The sequence below is a fragment of the Cyprinus carpio genome, chromosome A25 (genome assembly GCF_018340385.1).
Source record: "Cyprinus carpio isolate SPL01 chromosome A25, ASM1834038v1, whole genome shotgun sequence".
Taxonomy (NCBI): Eukaryota; Metazoa; Chordata; class Actinopteri; order Cypriniformes; family Cyprinidae; genus Cyprinus; species Cyprinus carpio.
This window is the reverse complement of record NC_056596.1, coordinates 4,623,956-4,643,572: the sequence shown is the minus strand read 5'-3', so window position 1 is coordinate 4,643,572 and position 19,617 is coordinate 4,623,956. Positions and strand designations below refer to the sequence as shown.

Genomic DNA, 19,617 nt, shown 5'->3' with positions numbered 1-19,617 from the left:
CCATTCCAGATGTTTATACTGTACACTGGAATCTTAGTGTGTAGATCATCCATATTCATTATGGTGTGTTATAATTCCACAGTGACAATGAAGTCATTGTAGTTTCAGTGTAGTTTCTGTTCATTTTTCATACTATTTACTGTCATGATTGTGGCCTTGTACTGTTGCTGCATTTCATTTGTTTTTGTGACTTTCCTAGTGTTGTGCACTGTCTGTGAGCAAGTGCATTTGTTTGAGCAGGTGTGTGTGTGTGTGTGTGTGTGAGAGAGCGTTACCTCATCTACAGTCAGTTGTCTAATTGGAAAACATTTTTGTTTACACGTGCAAAAAAGAAAAATGTAAAAAAAAAAAAATTCTAAAAAAAAATCTTCCACTTGATGAAACACAACAGGATACATTGTAGCGACACGAATTATTTAAAAAAAAAAAGTTCACCTGGTGTGCTGAACTAAGTGTAAATGGTTTATTACACAATATGAATATTTGTAAAATTGTTTGTATTTTTTCACAATGATTTTAAAAAGGAGTGTGTTTATTTTTTGACTTTTTTTCTGTTACAGAGCTCTCTCTCTCTCTTTCTCTCTCTCTGGTCTTTTTTCTCCTCGTTTGTTCGCCTGACATTGTGAGTGAGTCAGTTGGTTCTTACCTCTCCTGTATTGAGCCTGTGATGAGTCCTTTGTATGCAGTGTTTTGAAAATACTGTAGGGAACATGGGAAGAAATTGATATTAGGAGCATTTGATCAATTTGTATTTATTTATTTTATCATTTTGTTAATAAATTGACAAAGAATATTTGCCTCCCATTTGTCTTGAATTCAACTTGGCTTTATAGAATGACCAGATGACTTGTGAAACTGATCATATGTAAGTGTCATGCCAGAAAAGAGATGAGAAGTGTTGGGGTGGATGCTGACTGTCAGGGGCCTCCAAAGCCTGTCTTTTAAGGACTACAGTGATGTCCATAAAATGCACAATTGCTGTATACAACAACTCTCTAATGTTTAAAAAAAAAACACCACAGCTTCACAAGATATTAAACTAAGATATCATTTTACTTCTAAATTGAAAATCTGCTTTGGGACTAACCTTTAGGACATTACTGAAGCAATCTATGGCAAATTTAAGACTGGACTAAACCCTTCTATTAGATGTGGAAATGGAAAGTTCCTCCAACTTCTCCCACTTGATTGTTCTGACATAAAATCAACCAAAATGGCAGCAATTTCAATAGTAAAGGATGATATGCACCATTCAATGTCATTTATAGCGGTGTGCATATGGTGATATTTCATTCTTCCATATTTGCAAGAGAATATAGAGGATTATTAAGTATTTTGCTGTCAAACGCTCCATTTTGCGTTGCCATAGAAACGGAATTTTCTATGTACGTGAAAAGCTCAGAATAGTCGTAATCACAGTAATTCCGAGGAGATTCAGTCAACGGGAGCTTTTCAAACTGTAATCATAAAGTATAACACTTATATAATTAAGGCAAACATACATTGTACATCCAAGGCTAAAATGATCAAGAAAAAGTTCGAATGGAGTTTATACATTAAGTGGCTGAAAACGAATGAACTGTGAAATGAACTATTAAAACTTAAATTATTACAATTTTAATTATAAAAAAAAAAAAAAAGTGAAACCTTGGCACGCAACCGCTGATAATGTTTCTGGAGGCGCGTTCCAAAATCGAACGCGCGCGAACCGCGGCCTCTTACAACTTCACACACTATCTAACTTTCCCTTTCCTGAAATTTCGTGCCCAGTCTGCACAAACGCCGCTTTCTTCCGTTTCCCATGTCATTTCCTGTAATAAAAAGATGGTGGTCATAGCAGAGAGAAGCAGCTGACTGTGGTACAAACATTTGGAGATGATAAACTTTGCATCGCCCGGGACTAGTGAAATCCCCCCGCGCCGTTGCGTCACCGCCGCGCTTCTCGGAGCGGCAGATAGCGAGACGCATCACGGCTGAAGAAGACCACCAAAGACCCCGCGACGCACTGCGTATGTTTTTTAGACGGTGAGTTACACTCACTAGCCAATGTGGCCAATGAAAATGGCTTCCGAAAGCGTTAGGCACATTGCCAGTTGCCTTGCAGAAGCTAAGCGGAGGAGGCAGCGCGTGCAGAAGCATTGCGTACCGTCATTGTCATCGCCCGCGCGCGAGCTTATGTGCAACTTTTACCTCATAGTGTTTAGACGAACACAACTTTGCGGCAGCTTTATCTTTCAACAGCGCATTGTTGTCCTATTTGTTTTCCTGCACTCGTCTCTCTCACAGCTCGGGTAGTTTGTGAGTGACGGCCGGCTCGACCAATCAGAGCGCTGCTTTCTGACTGGCTCGGAAACGTCAGCAGAACGGAGTCAGGGTTTCTTGCGGTCACTTTCTGTGGTTGTCGCGTTTGTACGTTTTTATGAAAACAGCTCAAAGTTTGTAGCCATGTAAACATTTATAAACCTATAAAAGCAGGTAAGAAATAAAAATGCGATGACAAGGTAAAGGTAAAGCCAGCATGACGTCACGGTGCCCCACTGTCATGTTATTCAGCATGATTTGAGAATCATCTAACTAGAATCTTGTTCTTCAGTAGTAAAAAGTTCATATGGTTAATATCAGAAATAGCAACCTGCAAAATGTTAAATATCTAATATCTAAATATATAACTAAAGTCAAATTATATTTTATTTTTATTTAATGTTTATTTCAGGTGCTCTGACTGATCCCTGTTTCTTATGTTTTCATTTTGGTAACTTTATTTGAAGGACCAGTTCTCACTTTTAACTAGCATGCATATTACTAGCAAATTGGCTGTTAATTAGTACTTATAAAGCACATATTAATGCCATATTTTGCATGACCATATTTTAGATCCCTTAATACCTACCACATACCTAAACGTAACAACTACCTTACTAACTATTAATAAGCAGAAAATTAGTTTGAGTTTATTTATTATTTAGTTTATTAATTAGTTTATTAGTTTTAAAAAGTTTATTGAGGCAAAAGTCGTAGTTAATAGTTAATTAACTGGACCTTAAAATAAAGTGTGACCATCTTTTATTATGTTTTAACTGTTTTGATGCTCTCTTTATAACATCTCTTAAATTTCCTGTTTTAACATTATTTATTTCCCCTTATTTTACTTTAGCTTTAATATGTTGAAGTGAAAAGCGCTCACAGGAGTCTCTCCTTCCTGCCCAGAATGATGGCAGATTCCTGTGCTATTCCAGACCATTCCTTCATGGAAGTTGAGGCTGAATGCAGCACCAGGTCAGCTTTACAAAGTGTTTACAATGGCAAACATTTAAAAAAATAAAAATAGTAGTAATAAGCAGTTTTTCTACCTATTTACTAGTGCCTCAAATGGGAAGTCAACTGAAGAGCCAAACAAAAAACTAAAAGTTGACCATGAGCATTCGACCAATTTTTGGTGTAAGTATCTTTTACTTTAACATTAAATATAAGTGTTGTGTGTGTGTTTATATATATATATATATATATAATTATGTTGTTTGTACTCATTGCTTATTAAATATTACATGTACAGTCTGTGAAGAATGCAAGAAGTATTTCTTGGAGGAGTGCCCTACCCATGGGCCCCCTGTTTTTGTGCCAGACACCCCTGTGGCATCAGGGGTGCCCAATCGGGCAGCTCTCACTGTGCCCTCAGGCATTGAGATCCGCCGAGATGGTGATAAGGTGGATGTCTGCTGCATGGATGAAAACATACCAAAGGGGGCGCTGTTTGGTCCTTATCAAGGCCAAATAATGGCCTCGGATAAACCCTCAGGACCATACTCTTGGATGGTAGGTTATTATGTTGCATATTTAAACACCATTTAGCATAGTTGTATGTATGTGCATTCATTTTTAATGCAGATAAAAACGATATTTTAATGTCAAATGTATTTATTACAGATTGTTGATAAGGACAGTAAAAATAAATTCATTGATGGGAGTGATGAAACTACGTCTAACTGGATGAGGTAATACCATGTTGCTGAGATGACATCCACTTTAATTATTCTTTTCCTTTTCTTTGTGCTATTGTAATGTACGGATCTTGTGTGGAAAATGTTGTTTTAGTCACAATTGTTCACAATACCAATTGTTTATTCCTCTCAGGTTTATTCTGATTTCTTCTGATGAGAGTAAAATGAACCTGAGTGCATTTCAGCATGGGGAAGAAATCTACTTCAGAGTGTGTCAGAGACTAACGGTGGGCGAGAAACTCTGTGTGTGGTACAGCAGCGAGTACATGAGGCGACTGCAAAGTGTGTCTCGGGACAGCATTGACCGCAATCTGGACACAGGTGAGACACCCTTCGCTGGTGCTTGAGCCAAAAAAACTTTGACTAAATTGAACGATTTTGAAACAGGTCAAAAGGAATCTCCGAAGACATTTTAAGGGGCTGCTAATACAAACACTGCACCGAATCCAGATGTGGAGACTGTTGAACTGGAATAATAATATATTCTTATAAAATCCTAACAGCACATTTTAAATTTCCATCACTTTGAACCAAAACCATTTTCTAATTGAATAATAGTTGGTTTGTTTAGTATAAAAGACATTTTTGGGAAGATATCGTTAACTGGATTAGATCTGTCTAGACAAGACTGTAACTCACAACAAGATTTTACCAAAATTTAAACAAGATTTACTATAATAGAAGTAGTTCAGCCAAAAATTTGCACTATATACTCACCCCCATGTTGGTTCATTCTTCTGTGAAATACAAAAAGGAGAAATTTTAAAGAATTCTACTGGTCGCGGATTTCCTTTCAATAACCATTAATGCAGGTTGGAGGTTTCAAGCTTCAAAGGGGGACCAAAGGCATCATAAAAAAAATATATAAATGTGATCAAGATAACATGTGCGCTATATTTCAAGTCTTCGGTAGCTTTTTGTGAGAAATAGACCAAAATTTAACTCATTTTATATTGAACGTTTTTGATCAACAAAACGTACCCAGAAGAGATGTTCCGGTCCAGCAATGGTTTAACAGGTAAGTGAAATGGGATTTATATACATTTTTTTATTTCGACCTGCTTTAGTCATCATACTTTTTTCAAAATAACTTACATTTTTCCACAGTTTTTTTTTTCAGAAACGCTAGTAGTGTTACATACATTAACCATAATGCTATTGTATTGCAGGAGTGAAATTGGAAGAACAGGAGGAGCACAAAGGTCCAGTGTTGAGATCTGCAGTACACGGTAGAAGGACCCTAAGTAAGCATGGAAGTGATGAGGCAGAAAACCAGCCCCAGGCCAAGAAAAAGAAGATTGACCTCATTTTCAAAGATGTCCTGGAAGCATCTCTGGAGGCTAATCAAAGCCAGAACAGCCCCCTGAACAGCACCTTGTCTTTTCCAAGAGCAAGAACAAATGTCTGCCAGCTTGACGCAGAGTGTAAAGACTCCATCTTCACCTCTGGATTGGCTTCCATGGAACATCACGAGAGTGGGTTTGATGGAAAATGCATTAAAATGGAAGAAACAGAAGAAGATGCGACCCTGACCGGTGAAGGGCCATCAACATCTTTCTGCCCAAACTGTGTGAGGTTAAAACGACGAATACGTGAGCTGGAGGCTGAACTGCTCTGTCTCAGAGGACAGAGGCATGCTGAAATTAAACCAGTACCACCATTTGAGCCCCTTCATAGTGAGGACCTCAGAGGTAGGTTTGCACCTGGGATGGAACACTACCATGGATGACAGCCTTTCTGGAGTAGATATTGTTGATTTAAAAAATATATATATATACATTTTGTCTTGTAGTTAATTAATTACTGTTAACATTCTTTTGTTGTGGTTGTTGGGTTTTTTTGTGCATTTTTGCTAGTGATTGTGTGTTTGCCAAATTTGTTGAAATGTTTCAAATGGAAGTGCACTCTTAATTAAAAGTTTTAATAAAATTATTGAGTGTTTTCTTTTTGGACCCTGCCACTAAAGTTTAAGTCTTTGATTGTTTGGTGTGTGGAATTAAGAATGTTTTAATTTAATCATACTTAAAAAGGATTTGTATTAGTGTATTAGTTAATGTAGAACTTGAGATATCATGAACTTTATTGAGATGGTGTGCTTACAATAGGTGTAAAAATGCATTAATTCGTGGCAAAACTAACCAGTAAGAAATGGATGAGTTTAAACTTGCTTTGTGTTGGTTTTCAGTTTAATTCTGTGCTCTGTTTGCTCATTTGTTGTAGATGCCATGACGCCCGTCCCAGCGGCGCTTGAGGAAGATGACCAGGATGTTGATTCTGCTGATGAATCCATTTCTGCTGACCTCATGGTGGCTACGGATGAGTCTTCAAAACTCTCGGTGGGCTCAGGTCGTCGGATTCGTCGCTTCAAACAGGAGTGGCTGAAGAAGTTCTGGTTTCTCCGTTATTCGCCCACACTGAATGAGATGTGGTGCCACGTGTGCCGACAATACACCGTCCAGTCCTCCCGCACCTCTGCTTTTATTATTGGTTCCAAGCAATTCAAAATCCACACCATTAAACTTCACAGCCAGAGCAATCTGCACAAGAAGTGTTTGCAGCTTTACAAACTTCGCATGCACCCGGAGAAGACCGAGGAGATGTGTCGTAATATGATGACTCTTTTCAATGCTGCTTACCATCTGGCTTTGGAAGGACGACCATTTTCTGATCTGCGACCCTTGGCGGAGCTCCTCAAGAAGTGCGACCTCAAAGTGGTAGATCAGTACATGAATGAAAATGACTGTCAGATTCTCATCCAACACATTGCTCGAGCATTCAAAGAGGATTTGGCTGAGAAGATTCGCCTTTCGCCCTTTCTAAGCATCATCATGGATGGGCAGAACGATGAGCTTTTTGCTGATACTGTTGCTGTGTACGTCCAGTTCACCACCACTGATGGACTTCCTGCCACTGAGTTCCTTTCCCTACAAAGGCTTTGCGGAGGCAACGTGGAAGGCTACCTCCAGGCTGTGGATCGTGCCTTTGGTGTCCTTGGTCTAAGACTTCAGGATATGCTAGTTGTTGGCTTGGGAATAGATGGCTCAAACCTCTCCTCTAGCCTGAGGGCAAAAATTTACATATCCATACAAAAGACAATCCCTTGGGTGTTGTGTCTACCTGTGATGATCCATCGTCCCCATTTGGAGGTTCTGGATGCTATCAGTGGAAAGGAACTGTCTTGCTTGGAGGATTTGGAAAACAACTTGAAGCAACTTCTTAGCTTCTACCGGTATTCTCCACGTATGATGGCTGAGTTGAGATCGACAGCACCAACTCTGTCTGAGGAAACTAAGTTTCTTGGGGATATAAGGGCTGTGCGTTGGATCATAGGTGAACCCAATGTTCTCAATGCCCTAATCAAGGACTATCTAGAGGTGGTTGCTCACTTGAAGAGCATAAGCAGCCAAACCCAGAGAGGTGATGCTGCTGCCATTGCTCTGTCTCTACTACAGTTCCTGTTGGATTATCAGTCGGTGAAGCTGATCTATTTTCTGTTGGACATCATTGCTGTCTTTTCACGACTGGCTTTCATTTTTCAGGGGGACTATCTGTTGCCGTCACAGGTGGATGCAAAAATTGAGGATGCCATTCATGAGATTGGTCAATTGGTGGACTCCCCAGGTGAGTACCTACGGGAGTTTGAGGACAACTTTCGGGAGAGTTTTAATGGCGTGGACCTCAAGAACTTGCGGGTTGCTGAATCTAAGTTTCAGTCCATTCGAGAGAAGATCTGTCAGCGAAGTCAAGGCATCCTGGCCCAACGTTTTGATCCACGCAGTCGCACAGTGGTTCAGGCTTGTCAGGTCCTTGACCTGGCCTCGTGGCCTCTTAACAGGGATGATCTTGGTGCATATGGAGAGGAGGAGATCCTTGTCATTTTTGACCACCTGGAGACTATTCCTTCATCTGGCCGTGAGCTCTCTCAAGAAAGAATAGATGCCAGAGGAAGCCTTTTAGTTGAATGGAGGGATCTAAAAGCTGATTATTGTAGTGTGAATGGTTTTAAAGAAGTAGTCAGCCACATCTTCAGATACAAGCAACGTTTTCCTCTTCTCAGTCACATCCTGCACGTTGTCAGGGTCTTGCCAACGTCATCGACATGCTGTGACAAAGGAAGATGCTCGTTGCAGAAAGTCCGCAGAAATTGCCGTTCCAGACTAACTCTGGAGCAGATCAACGATCTGCTCACCTTGGCCATTAACGGACCGCCTATAAGGAGCTTTGATGGAAAGCGAGCATTGGACAGCTGGTTTGAAGAGAAATCCGGGAACAGCTATTCACCCTCGACAGAAGTGCTGAGCAGAATGTCATCCACCGAACAAAAGTCTGTGTTGCACAATATGGATATGAATACAGAGTATTATCCAGATATTTAACTGATCATCACCAACTACTCAGCCAACATAATTCCAAAAAGCCATCTCGTTGGAAAAGGGCTGATCGGTACTATAATGTGATTGGCCAAGTAGTTTAACACTGGCCCTGCTGCTAAAATCAACTAGATCAGCGTCTTCTCTAAGAGTCGGTATAAATGCCTTTGCAGGTCGCAGGCACATGAAACACTTTAAAATGTTCATGTAAATGGTTGTGACAAGTGTTTTTGTTCCAAAGAGAAACTAGGATATTTTCTAGTCGTGAGGATTGTTGCCGTTAGGTGAATGCTCAACTAAGCACCATTTCATCAGATATTGGTGAGTGAAGCCTCCTTGCAGTCTTTTTTAATCTCTGAAAATGTCACCTTCTTGCAAAAACCGATTCAACTAAACCCTTTCTGGAATAACAGTTTTATTATTAAATCTGCAATATAATTTGAGCAATCATTCTCTATTTGTACGTAGACTTGTGTTTTTGGAAATGTATTTTTACAGCATGCTCTTTATGCTGGTTATCACTAATTGGAATGGAAATAGCCACTCTTTTGCCATGCATTATATTCCTAACATTTTGTATTTTTTTTAAGATACTCATTAGTTAACCATTACCTTTAAGATTATATGTAAATCTTGATTTGATAACATGTTGATGTGGCATAAAACTTTATGCAATCAGGTACCTGTAATGTGCAGTTTACACCCAATCTGATTGAAAGATTTCAAATATATAGCCTAAATATGCAAGGTTTAGCCTTACCAAAAAAAAAAAAAAAGGTTTTTGCAGTTCTTTTAGCATGTGCTGGTGCTTGATTTCTGGTGCATATTTTTATGTACAGCTACCGGCAGCCATGCCAGACCCCCTTATGAGCCAGTTCAAATTATAGTTATATTTTCTGATTCCACATCATTTTTAAATGATGTGAAAATTTTTCAATGATAAACAGAAAATATTTCAGTAATAATAACCCAAAATTCTATTACTGTCTGTCTCAGCAATACTTTTGACCCAATACAAATGTGTGTGCATGCTGTCACCACTAGTAGGCGACACTGTACAACAGTTTACCCTTTGATGAAATGTTTGTATCTGAAAGAATAACACTACTTAAAACACCAAGTCATAAAAGAACAAAGCTTTTATATTTTAGATTGTGTTATTATGTGCATTCGTGTATTCTAGCTGTGCATGTGTTATGGTCAGCACCATATATTTTTCACTGACTTTAATTTCACTTTATTTTTTTGTCTTACCTTGCCTTGCCTTGCCACTAAATTCCATCTATTATATCTGTGCAATATATATATATATATATATATTTTACACTTAAATTGTATATTCTTAAATACAAGCAAGTTTAATACTTACTAATAAAGTTCATTGAAACTGTGTAATTTGGAGGTTTCCAACATAACTGAGCATGTTTTACAAGATAACTTACTTCTGCTAAAAATTCCATATTTTTCAGCCATAACTGTTTTTAAAATAATAATCAAGGTCAAAAAAAGGAGTCACCAGTAGACATCTATTAATAGGCTTTTTTAATAATAATGTTTTCAATGTTGAAGTTGAAATTTAACGTCAATTTTATTCATGCAGTTGTTAAAGCATCATTATTATCAGTTTAGAAAATATTGTAATTTGTGGTATATCTCGATTTATCAATTTTAAATGCAGTAATATTGAAGAGTATTGATTGACGTTGACTACCTTCCATGTGCTGCAACGTTTTATATTAATCAAACTGAAATGGCTTGTCTTTATTTTAAAATAGATTAAGATTTTGCACGTCTGAAAATTTAGCATGTGTTTAAAGCCTGAGAAAGTTTGTATTTTATGGAAAGAATTATTTCAATAAATCCATTTTTATTCTGTTTTAATGAATGTACATTTTAAAAACTGAAATTTCAAAAACAGTGTTCAACGCAAAAGATTACTCTCATTTAACTGTGTTTCATAGCTATTTTTGTTAGAATTTCATGCGTTAGTGAGCAACTGATGGCATAGCATACCCACTTCTGAACTCATGAGTAGCAAAAGGATTGTATGGATTTTTTATGTATGTATGTATGTGAATGCTTTTGAATGTTAGACTGTTACCTCACAGTGAGGTATGCCATCGAGTGAATCTTCTCATATTGTATGTCAAAGCAAACATTTGCTCATCTTTAATGGTGAATTCTCATAAAATGAGCCAAAGTCAAGTCTGATTTTAATTAGGTAAGGCTTTAATATGTATTTTTCTTTAATCGAATACTATGTGTACCAAATGTAAACGTTATGTCCAGATTCATAATTTTGTATTTTCTTGATTTAGTTGTCATGTAAACACAATCATGTGCATTGTCCGTTTCATGAATGAAATGTTTTTCAATGTTTTTATCTGGGAGACACCAGGTCTTAGGCCTAAGGAACAAGGTTACTTCTGATTAGTAAGTTTATTTTTGAACAAAATAAGTGAATGGTAGCTCCATAGTTTCATTCAGTTCCTTCTTGCAAAGAGAAATGTCTTTTGCTTGGATTTACACATTATACACCGTTTCTTCCTGAAAACATAACACTGGAACTCCAGAATATGAACTACATGTGAAATATCTACCTTGAGAATGTGTACATGTATTATAGAAACCCGCTTCAAATGACAGCATATTGAAACTTTATTCAACAAATAATGGTTTAATAAAGTTTTTTTTAATGTTATTGTCCTTGTCATTTTTTTATTACCGGTTTGCTTGAAGGAATAGTTCACCCAAAAAATGAAAATTTGCTGGAAATTTTCTCACCATCAGGCCATCCAAGATAGTAGATGAGTTTGTATCTTCATCAGAACAGATGTTAGACATTATCACTTTAGCATTACATCATGGATGCTCTGCAGTGAATGGTTGCCAAACAGTTGATAAAAACACTATGATAACCCACAAGTACGCATGTAAACAGTGCTTGATCCTGTCAGGGTTCTGTCACTTCTGTCTAGTGTCATTCATGGTTTTGTGACAGAGCCCTGACACTCACGTCATGTCATTGTTTTAATGTGAGTGCGCGGCTTTGAGACTGCTCGAGCCATGTGCTCTCGTCTGCGTGTTTTGTTTTATGTTGGAGCGTGGTGTTCGGATCCCGGCACTCATGTCTTGCTGAGTTTCGGTTTCGTGTCGGGGACCGGAAACTCGCGTTCCATGTTCTGTCTTGGTGTTGTGGGAGCGTGCGGTCTCCAGTGTTTTGTATTGTTGCACGCAGCTTGGTTTTCGCTGGGTGCATGCTGTCTTGTGTGAACACGCGGCTGATGAGTTTGCTCATTAGCTGCGTGTTTGTGTCTAGTTCAAGCACATGGCTTGTGATTGGTTTATGGCCATGTGCTTGTGTTTTTGTTTTGTGTAAGCACATGGCTTTTGTCTTGGTTCCTATGTGCCATGTGTCCTCGTCAATTGTCTTGACCCCACCCATCTTGTTACATGATTATTGATGTAATTTTCCCCACATGTGTTCCCTCGTTACCCTCCTCATTAGCTCCCTATTTATTCTCATTGTGTTTGCAGTCTGGTTGTTAGTTCGTCGTCAAATATTTGTCTGTGTTTCTCGTGCCTTGCCTTGCCTGAATAGTTTTGTCCTGCCTCCCCTACGGGGTAGTTTTTGTTTGTTTATCTTATTTTTTATTATTAAAGAGCCCTTCTCTCTGCATCATTGAGTCCTTGCCTCATCCCTCTACCGGAACCCTGACAGTACGAACTAACCACTATGAGGACTCAGCGGAAGAAGGGTTTGCACCGTCCCACCAGCCTCCACTCTCTTCCAGCCCCCACTATCAGCGCATGCTCCAGTTTAAGACCTTGAGCTCTCTCCATCAAGAAGGGACTGATGTGAGGGGTTTGCCCTGTAGTTCAGCGGTACTGCAGAGGGATTGGAGTTTAATTGATTCGGCCCTCAAGGACCTCTTCAATTACGCCCTTGATGAGCCTCTCAGCTGGTGGAGTATGAGGGGGCTGGACCACCTGTCGTTTGGGGAATTTGTGGAGTTCGTGGCACGTTCCCCAGCTAAGGAGGCTTCAGTGCTGCCTGTGGTGCCTGTCATAGCGGCAGTGCCCCCTGAGGTGACTTGTGACACTGCAGAAACCCCTAGAGGTGGCCGAAGAGAGAGACTGCAGCACCTCACTCTCGTAGTAGACGGAGGAGGGGAAGGAAGAGGAATGGCTCTGCCCTGCCGCCCCCAGAGGTGCCTGATGAGGCTGCAGCGCCCCCCAGAGGTGCCTGATGAGGCTGCAGCGCCCCCAGAGGTGCCTGATGAGGCTGCAGCGCCCCCCAAGGTGCCTGATGAGGCTGCAGCGCCCCCAGAGGTGCCTGATGAGGCTGCAGCGCCCCCAGAGGTGCCTGATGAGGCTGCAGCGCCCCCAGAGGTGCCTGATGAGGCTGCAGTGCCCCGGTCTCGGAAATGGAGGAGGAGAAGAAAGGCTTCCTCCATCCCACATGGCCCGGAGGCCATTCGGGAGCCCACTGCTGGTCTGGAGAACATTCCAGTCATGCCCAAGCTCCTGGCCCTGCCGGCGCCGCCCAAGCTCCTTGCCCTGCCGGCGCCGCCCAAGCTCCTTGCCCTGCCGGCGCCGCCCAAGCTCCTTGCCCTGCCGGCGCCGCCCAAGCTCCTTGCCCTGCCGGCGCTGCCCAAGCTCCTTGCCCTGCCGGCGCCGCCCAAGCTCCTTGCCCTGCCGGCGCCGCCCAAGCTCCTTGCCCTGCCGGCGCCGCCCAAGCTCCTTGCCCTGCCGGCGCCACCCCTGCCCAAGCTCCTTTCCCTGCCGGCGCCACCCCTGCCCAAGTTCCTTGCCTTGATGCCGGCTCTGTCAAAGCTCCTTGCCCTGATGCTGGCTCCGCCATTGAGTGCCTTGCCGGTTTTGCCCTTGCTATCTGTTGGGGTCCCTGTTTGGCTGGAGGCCTCCTGGTCTCTCCGTCTGGTTCTGCCCTGGTGGTCTGCCGGGGTTCCTGTTAGGCTGGATCCTCGCTGGTCTGTCCCTCCTACTCTGCCCTGGTGGTCTGCCGGGGTTCCTGTTAGGCCGGAGCCTCGCTGGTCTGTCCCTCCGGCACCGCCCTGGTGGTCTGTCGGGGTTTCTGTTAAGCCGGAGCCCTCTTGGTCTCTTCCAATTTTTCCGCCCTGCTGGTCTGCCGGGGTTCCTGTTAGGCCAGATCCTCGCATGGTCTGTCCCTCCTGCTCCGCCCTGGTGGTCTGCTGGGGTTCCTGTTAGGCGGAGCCTCGCTGGTCTGTCCCTCCGGGCACCGCCCTGGTGGTCTGTCGGGGTTTCTGTTAAGCCGGAGCCCTCTTGGTCTCTCCCACTGGTTCCGCCCTGCTGGTCTGCCGGGGTTTCCTGTTAGGCCAGATCCTTGCTGGCTCGTTCCTCCGGCTCCACCCTGGCCCACTGCTGGGATCCTGGACTGCCTGAGCCCTCCTTGGCTCAGCCCTCCCGCCCCTCCCCTGGTCCCTTTTAATAATGTTGGCTGACTGGGCTCCCTCCCCTCCCTCCCCTATTTTGTCTGTTTTGATTTCAATGTCTTGTTTTCTGTTGTGTATCAGTCTTGTGTTGCCTTGCCAGTACTGTCATGTTCCTGTCTTGTTTTTGGGTGTTCCTCGTTAGGGACGCCAGGTGGCGTCCCTTTTGAGGGGGCTAGTGTCAGGGTTCTGTCACTTCTGTCTAGTGTCATTCATGGTTTTGTGACAGAGCCCTGACACTCACGTCATGTCATTGTTTTAATGTGAGTGCGCGGCTTTGAGACTGCTCGAAATGTGCTCTCGTCTGCGTGTCTTGTTTCATGTTGGAGCGTGGTGTTCGGATCCCGGCACTCATGTCTTGCTGAGTTTCGGTTTCTTGTGGGACCGGAAACTCGCGTTCCATGTTCTGTCTTGTTGTGGGAGCGTGCGGTCTCCAGTGTTTGTATTGTTGCACGCAGCTTGGTTTTCGCTGGCTGCGTGCTGTCTTGTGTGAACACGCGGCTGATGAGTTTGCTCATTAGCTGCGTGTTTGTGTCTAGTTCAAGCACATGGCTTGTGATTGGTTTGCTGGCCATGTGCTTTGTGTTTTTGTTTTGTGTAAGCACATGGCTTTTGTCTTGGTTCCTATGTGCCATGTGTCCTCGTCAATTGTCTTGACCCCACCCATCTTGTTACATGATTATTGATGTAATTTTCCCCACATGTGTTCCCTCGTTACCCTCCTCATTAGCTCCCTATTTTATTCTCATTGTGTTTTGCAGTCTGGTTGTTAGTTCGTCGTCAAAATTTGTCTGTGTTTCTCGTGCCTTGCCTTGCCAGTCTAGTTTTGTCTGTTTCCCCTAAGGGGTAGGTTTTTGTTTGTTTATCTTATTTTTTATTATTAAAGAGCCCTTCTCTCTGCATCATTGAGTCCTTGCCTCATCCCTCTACCGGAACCCTGACAGATCCGTGTATACTACTCTCCTGATTCAGACAAGATGACTTTTCCGCAATATTATGGATAGAGCGCTCATATCATACCGGAAGTGTAATTCTTCAGGTTGTGTGGATCATTGTGATGTGCTTATCAGCTGTTCGGACTCTCATTCTGACGGCACCCATTCACTGCAGAGGATCCATTGGTGAGCAAGTGATGCAATAATACATTTATCTAAATCTATTCTTATGAAGAAACAAACTCATCTACATCTTGGATGGCCTAAGGGTGAGTTCGTTTTCAGCAATTTGTACTTTTTTGGTGAACTATTCCTTTAATTGAGTCTACATTTATAGATAAGGTGATTTTAGGTTTAAAAAGAAAGCCATTTCTTGATTGTTGCATGTTAAAAAATAAAGTTTTTTTTAGATTAACTAGACACATGCACACATTATTTAAAATGCTGCACTGAATGCTACAGCCCAAATAAAGATCAAGTGCTCTTTGTTGCTTGTCTGACCACAGCTTCTTTGTTCATGCCGATATTTGGTCCTTTAAACACAGTCCCATTCCAGCACTGTGAAAAAAAAGCCAATCATCATGCCTTCTCCTGGATATTAGCATCCTGACATGTGATGGGTGATTTTCTGCTCCCTTTTGTAAGTTAGCAGAAAAGCAACAACATGAGTACTTGTGTGGGCTGCCACACAAACAACACTACTTCACTGTTTTAAATCCCAACAAATCCATTTGCTTAACACCAATTGTTCTGTTATCATCAGATACAGATTCACAGTTGCATTTCATGCCTTTTCAGATTCTGAAATTCAGTCTGAAATAAGGGCGGCATTGAGATGACATTTGAATTGAGTGCTTCCATGACTGCAGAAAGGCTCTGGGAAGTGTGACACAGGCCTTATTGTCAACACCAGCTGCAGTATTAGGAAACATAGCAGAAAGGATTGGGGTTTAATTCAGGTGGTCAGTCATTACGCTGTACAAAGAGAGAGACAGTTAGACTGAACTAAAGTTCTGTGAACAGAGTCAAGATCTTTTGTTTTGATACATATTCTGTATAAGATCTTTGTAAAGGCAAATTCTGAATGTGCTGTTTTAGGCTAGTTCTGGCTGTGCAAGATAATGATTTAGCGAAATGCAATTGTTTTTGAGATGCGTTATGATGTCATTTGCTTCTAACTATTTTACTTGTACAAAAAGAGTCTTATGCTCCTCTTTATTGCAAACTGTTATCATATTAGTTTTACTGTTTATTGCACTTATAGTTATTTATAAGTCACCAACACGCAGGCATTGCAATATATTAATGGATATTAATGATAATGACTGTTAAACATAATCTTGTCTCATTTTTCAGATCCCTTTAATCTGTCTTGGCATCTAGGAGAGACTCCATCAATGACATCATTCATGAAGGGCAAGGGTGAGGCTGGGAGAGAGCTCGAGCAGGGAAGAGGTGGCACGAAGAATGCTTTTGGAAGGTTGAAACACACAAGCTTGGATTAACCCTGAATATTTTGAGCATTGTAAGTCATATTTAATATGATTCTGATGCTAATATTTTCCTTCAGCTGTCATACAAGTATTGAAAAAGATATTTGTTGAACTGTGCAGTTTTGCTTTTCAGTTTTATTTTATGTATTCTATTATTTAATTTATTATATATATATCTGAACACTGCTATAAGTCAAATGGCCATAATCTAAGTGATAACATATATATATATATATATATATATATAGTATAAACAACATTTATACTTTTTATATATGTATTGTATATACAGTCCTTTTTTACAAGTTTGCAAACATTGTGATTTTTAAATGTTATTAATTATTTTCTGCTCACCAAGGCTGCTTTTATGTGCTAAAAAAAAAAAAAATTAAAACCAGTTTCTATGTGACATTATTTAAACATTTATTTTACTTCGTTAATGCAAAGCTGAATTTTCAGCATCATTCCTCCAGTCTTCAGTGTCACATGATCCTTCAGAAATCATGAATGCACTGACTTTTCATTCATATGCTGATTTGTTTTCGTTATTTTAGTTTATTGCTGTTCATTATCAGTCTCTTAGGTCAGGAAGGTTTTCTCATAATGAAGTGCTCTCTTGGACTTTTTCTGTTGGTCTGTTGTGTGACTCTTAGCTTAGGTAAGTTAAATGCACTTAATTATTGTTGGCTTAGTTTTGTGTGGCTTTGGTCATGACCTCAGTGCTTTCTATTTGAAACAGGCGTTAAGCATTATGGAATCCGATTCTCCTCTGCAGGCTCGTCTCTTCGATGCTACAAGTGTGAGGATTACACCGGGGGCCGATGCACAGTGCAGCAAGTTTGTTCTTATGAGGATGCATGTTTATATCTTCACGAGAAAGGTTCGTGGGTGAAGTTTTAGTATGCAATGTCACATATCCTCCTGAGACAGGGACAAAAAGGTTTTGGCTTTTACGTTTTTATTTATTTTTATTAGTTTAGTGTTTGGTTCATGTATACATTTTAAAACACAATTATTGTTTCAAATTTATTTGTATATTATATTATATTATCAAACAAAGTGACATCTGCAAACAAATGACACTAGACATTTTCTAAGAATTAACATCACTTTTCTGAACCACTTGCAATAACTACTAACCAAATGATGTTGAGCAGTGTTGGGTAAGTTAAGTATGTGACTTTTTAAAACTAATCTCAACTGTTCTTTGCTAATTAATCTGTCTAAAAATAACCACTTACTACATACTATATATTAATTGGTAAAGTTAATGTCCATTAAAACGGCTTCTTTCAGTTTAAAAGATCAAATAACTTCAAATAACTTTTCAAATTAGTTGTGTAAGTTTTCAGTTTAATAAAGTTTGTGTTTTAGAGATTTGTCTATACAACAGACTTCAGATTTCTTAGTAATGAAGTCATAAATACTGAGATAATGCTTTTATTTCATAAAAACTAAGAAATGCGCCAAACATGGAACAATAAAATAATAATACAATTCTTTTATTTCTTCTTATTTTCTAACTTAAGAATTTTTTTTCTTAAAAAATGTTCTGAAGACAAAAAACAAACAGAATTTGAAGTCCTGATTTTTTTTTTTAATTTAAAGTTAAAATAACCTCAACCTTGTCTACAAAAAACAAACAGAATTTGAAGTCCTGATTTTTTTTTTTAATTTAAAAATCCCCAAAAGGTAAGACTGATTTGATTGATGGATGATTAGTGCATTTTAACTGAAAGGCTACATAATTTTAATACTATAAATAAGTTAATAATTTAATTTCTAACTTGTATGTTGAAAAATATGCTCCATTTAAAATAACATTAATTTAATGGCATTCATACTTTTTTAAGTGACTTATTTTTTTAAACATTCTATTCTATTCACTGATTAACAGTTTTAATTTTCTAGGTGGGAAGACCATTCGCCGGTGCATTCGTTACACTGACTGTGATAACTCTCGTCTGTCCCAGAAGTTTCCATCGATATCAGAATATACTTACAGGTGCTGCAACACTGACCTGTGTAACAGCGGACCAGCGACCGCGTCAAGCACGTGGATCTTATCCCTGCTGGCGTTGCTCACCAGCCTCTGGTCCTGCTGCATCACTGCTTGATTTCTCATTAGTGTCCTCGAAGGCTATTTCTTGCCATACCCTTTATGGACATCTATGTATTTACTATGTACCATTATTTGTGTTTGTTTGGTTTTAACTAACCACTTACATATCAAAGAGCACTGTTTGTTGTAAATTATTTTTATTCTAATACCATTCTTTTCTGACTTTTTAATTTAAAAATTTTATTTTTATTTTGTCATATTTGATAAGAATGCAGCAAAATGTTTGATCTTCCCATAAATTACCTTTGTATGTAGTATATTTACATTAATAAATTAACTAATTAAACATAAAGATTGATTTTCTGAATTAAATGTTTTTAAAAACAGGTGCTTTTGAAGTTGCCTTACCCTTTACCATCTTACAAGTCCAGTTTCAAACCACCTGCAATGGTTCAAGTGTTTATTCAGCACTGCGGACAGCTCCACTTCAACTAGCAATTTAAATACAGCACCTAACATCAATATTACACTATAATGACTAAAAAGGAGGAATATATATTCAGTGAGTGGATTTGAAACAGACGACTTTAAAATCTCCACCATCTGAACACAGATGGAACAGCTTCGTTTGCTGTAAAGTCTGCCCAGCTGTTGACCCCTAATCCTGTGACATAACATGCGGTTTTCCGAGAAAATTTCAGGAATTCCTTCAGTCAGATATATAAAATGTTATATGCTTTATTAAATATGTGAAATACACACTGATATGTAAACTGTTAAATCAACATGGAATGTATTCCCTAGCTTTCACATTTAAATAGGACACAAACATAAAGGTTTGTATGTAAGGGGTCCTCTAGTTCACAACACAATTGCACAAGCCCACGCAATGTAAACAATGTCAACACTTACAAACTAAACAACTATGATAGCCACATTAAAGGTATACTCCACCCAAAAATTATAATTTACTCACCCTTATGTAATTCCAAACTTGTACGACTGACTTTCTGCTGTGGAATGTGGAAGATATTTTGAAGATTGTTGGTAACTAAATGGTTTCAGTTTCCATTGGCTTCCATTGTATGGATAAAAACAATATATGTCAATGGGAACCAAAAAGTTTTTTTTTTGTTTGTTTGTTTTCTATTATTCCACAGAGAAAAAAAACTTACTGATTTGCAATGGCATGAGGGTGAGTAAATGATACCAAACAGTTTTATTTTTTATTGATCTCCACTGTATTTTCTATTTGTACAATGGAAGTCAATGGGAACCAAAACTGTTT

At 39.8% G+C, this 19,617-nt stretch overlaps 2 protein-coding genes across 5 annotated transcripts; both read left to right on the top strand.

Moving 5' to 3' along the window:
- The first annotated feature begins 694 nt into the window (after positions 1-694).
- On the top strand, positions 695-11,069 carry LOC109098401 (zinc finger protein 862-like). 3 transcript variants are annotated; one of them, XM_042715101.1, is made up of 8 exons: positions 695-2,025; positions 3,208-3,276; positions 3,362-3,438; positions 3,554-3,813; positions 3,925-3,992; positions 4,132-4,319; positions 5,168-5,689; positions 6,219-11,069. In XM_042715101.1, exons 1-8 carry the CDS (start codon positions 2,012-2,014, stop codon positions 8,372-8,374), a joined length of 3,354 nt encoding a protein of 1,117 aa, XP_042571035.1. In that variant the 5' UTR covers positions 695-2,011; the 3' UTR covers positions 8,375-11,069. The 3 variants fall into 3 exon arrangements, with proteins under 3 accessions (XP_042571035.1, XP_042571036.1, XP_042571037.1); XM_042715102.1 differs by having other exon boundaries at positions 3,155-3,276; XM_042715103.1 differs by lacking the exon at positions 5,168-5,689.
- Positions 11,070-16,167: 5,098 nt separating this feature from the next.
- Positions 16,168-18,675, top strand: LOC109096112 (CD59 glycoprotein-like). 2 transcript variants are annotated; one of them, XM_042715114.1, is made up of 4 exons: positions 16,168-16,299; positions 16,843-16,925; positions 17,043-17,147; positions 18,179-18,675. In XM_042715114.1, exons 2-4 carry the CDS (start codon positions 16,871-16,873, stop codon positions 18,382-18,384), a joined length of 366 nt encoding a protein of 121 aa, XP_042571048.1. In that variant the 5' UTR covers positions 16,168-16,299; positions 16,843-16,870; the 3' UTR covers positions 18,385-18,675. The 2 variants fall into 2 exon arrangements, with proteins under 2 accessions (XP_042571048.1, XP_042571047.1); XM_042715113.1 differs by having other exon boundaries at positions 17,007-17,147.
- Positions 18,676-19,617: the final 942 nt, after the last annotated feature.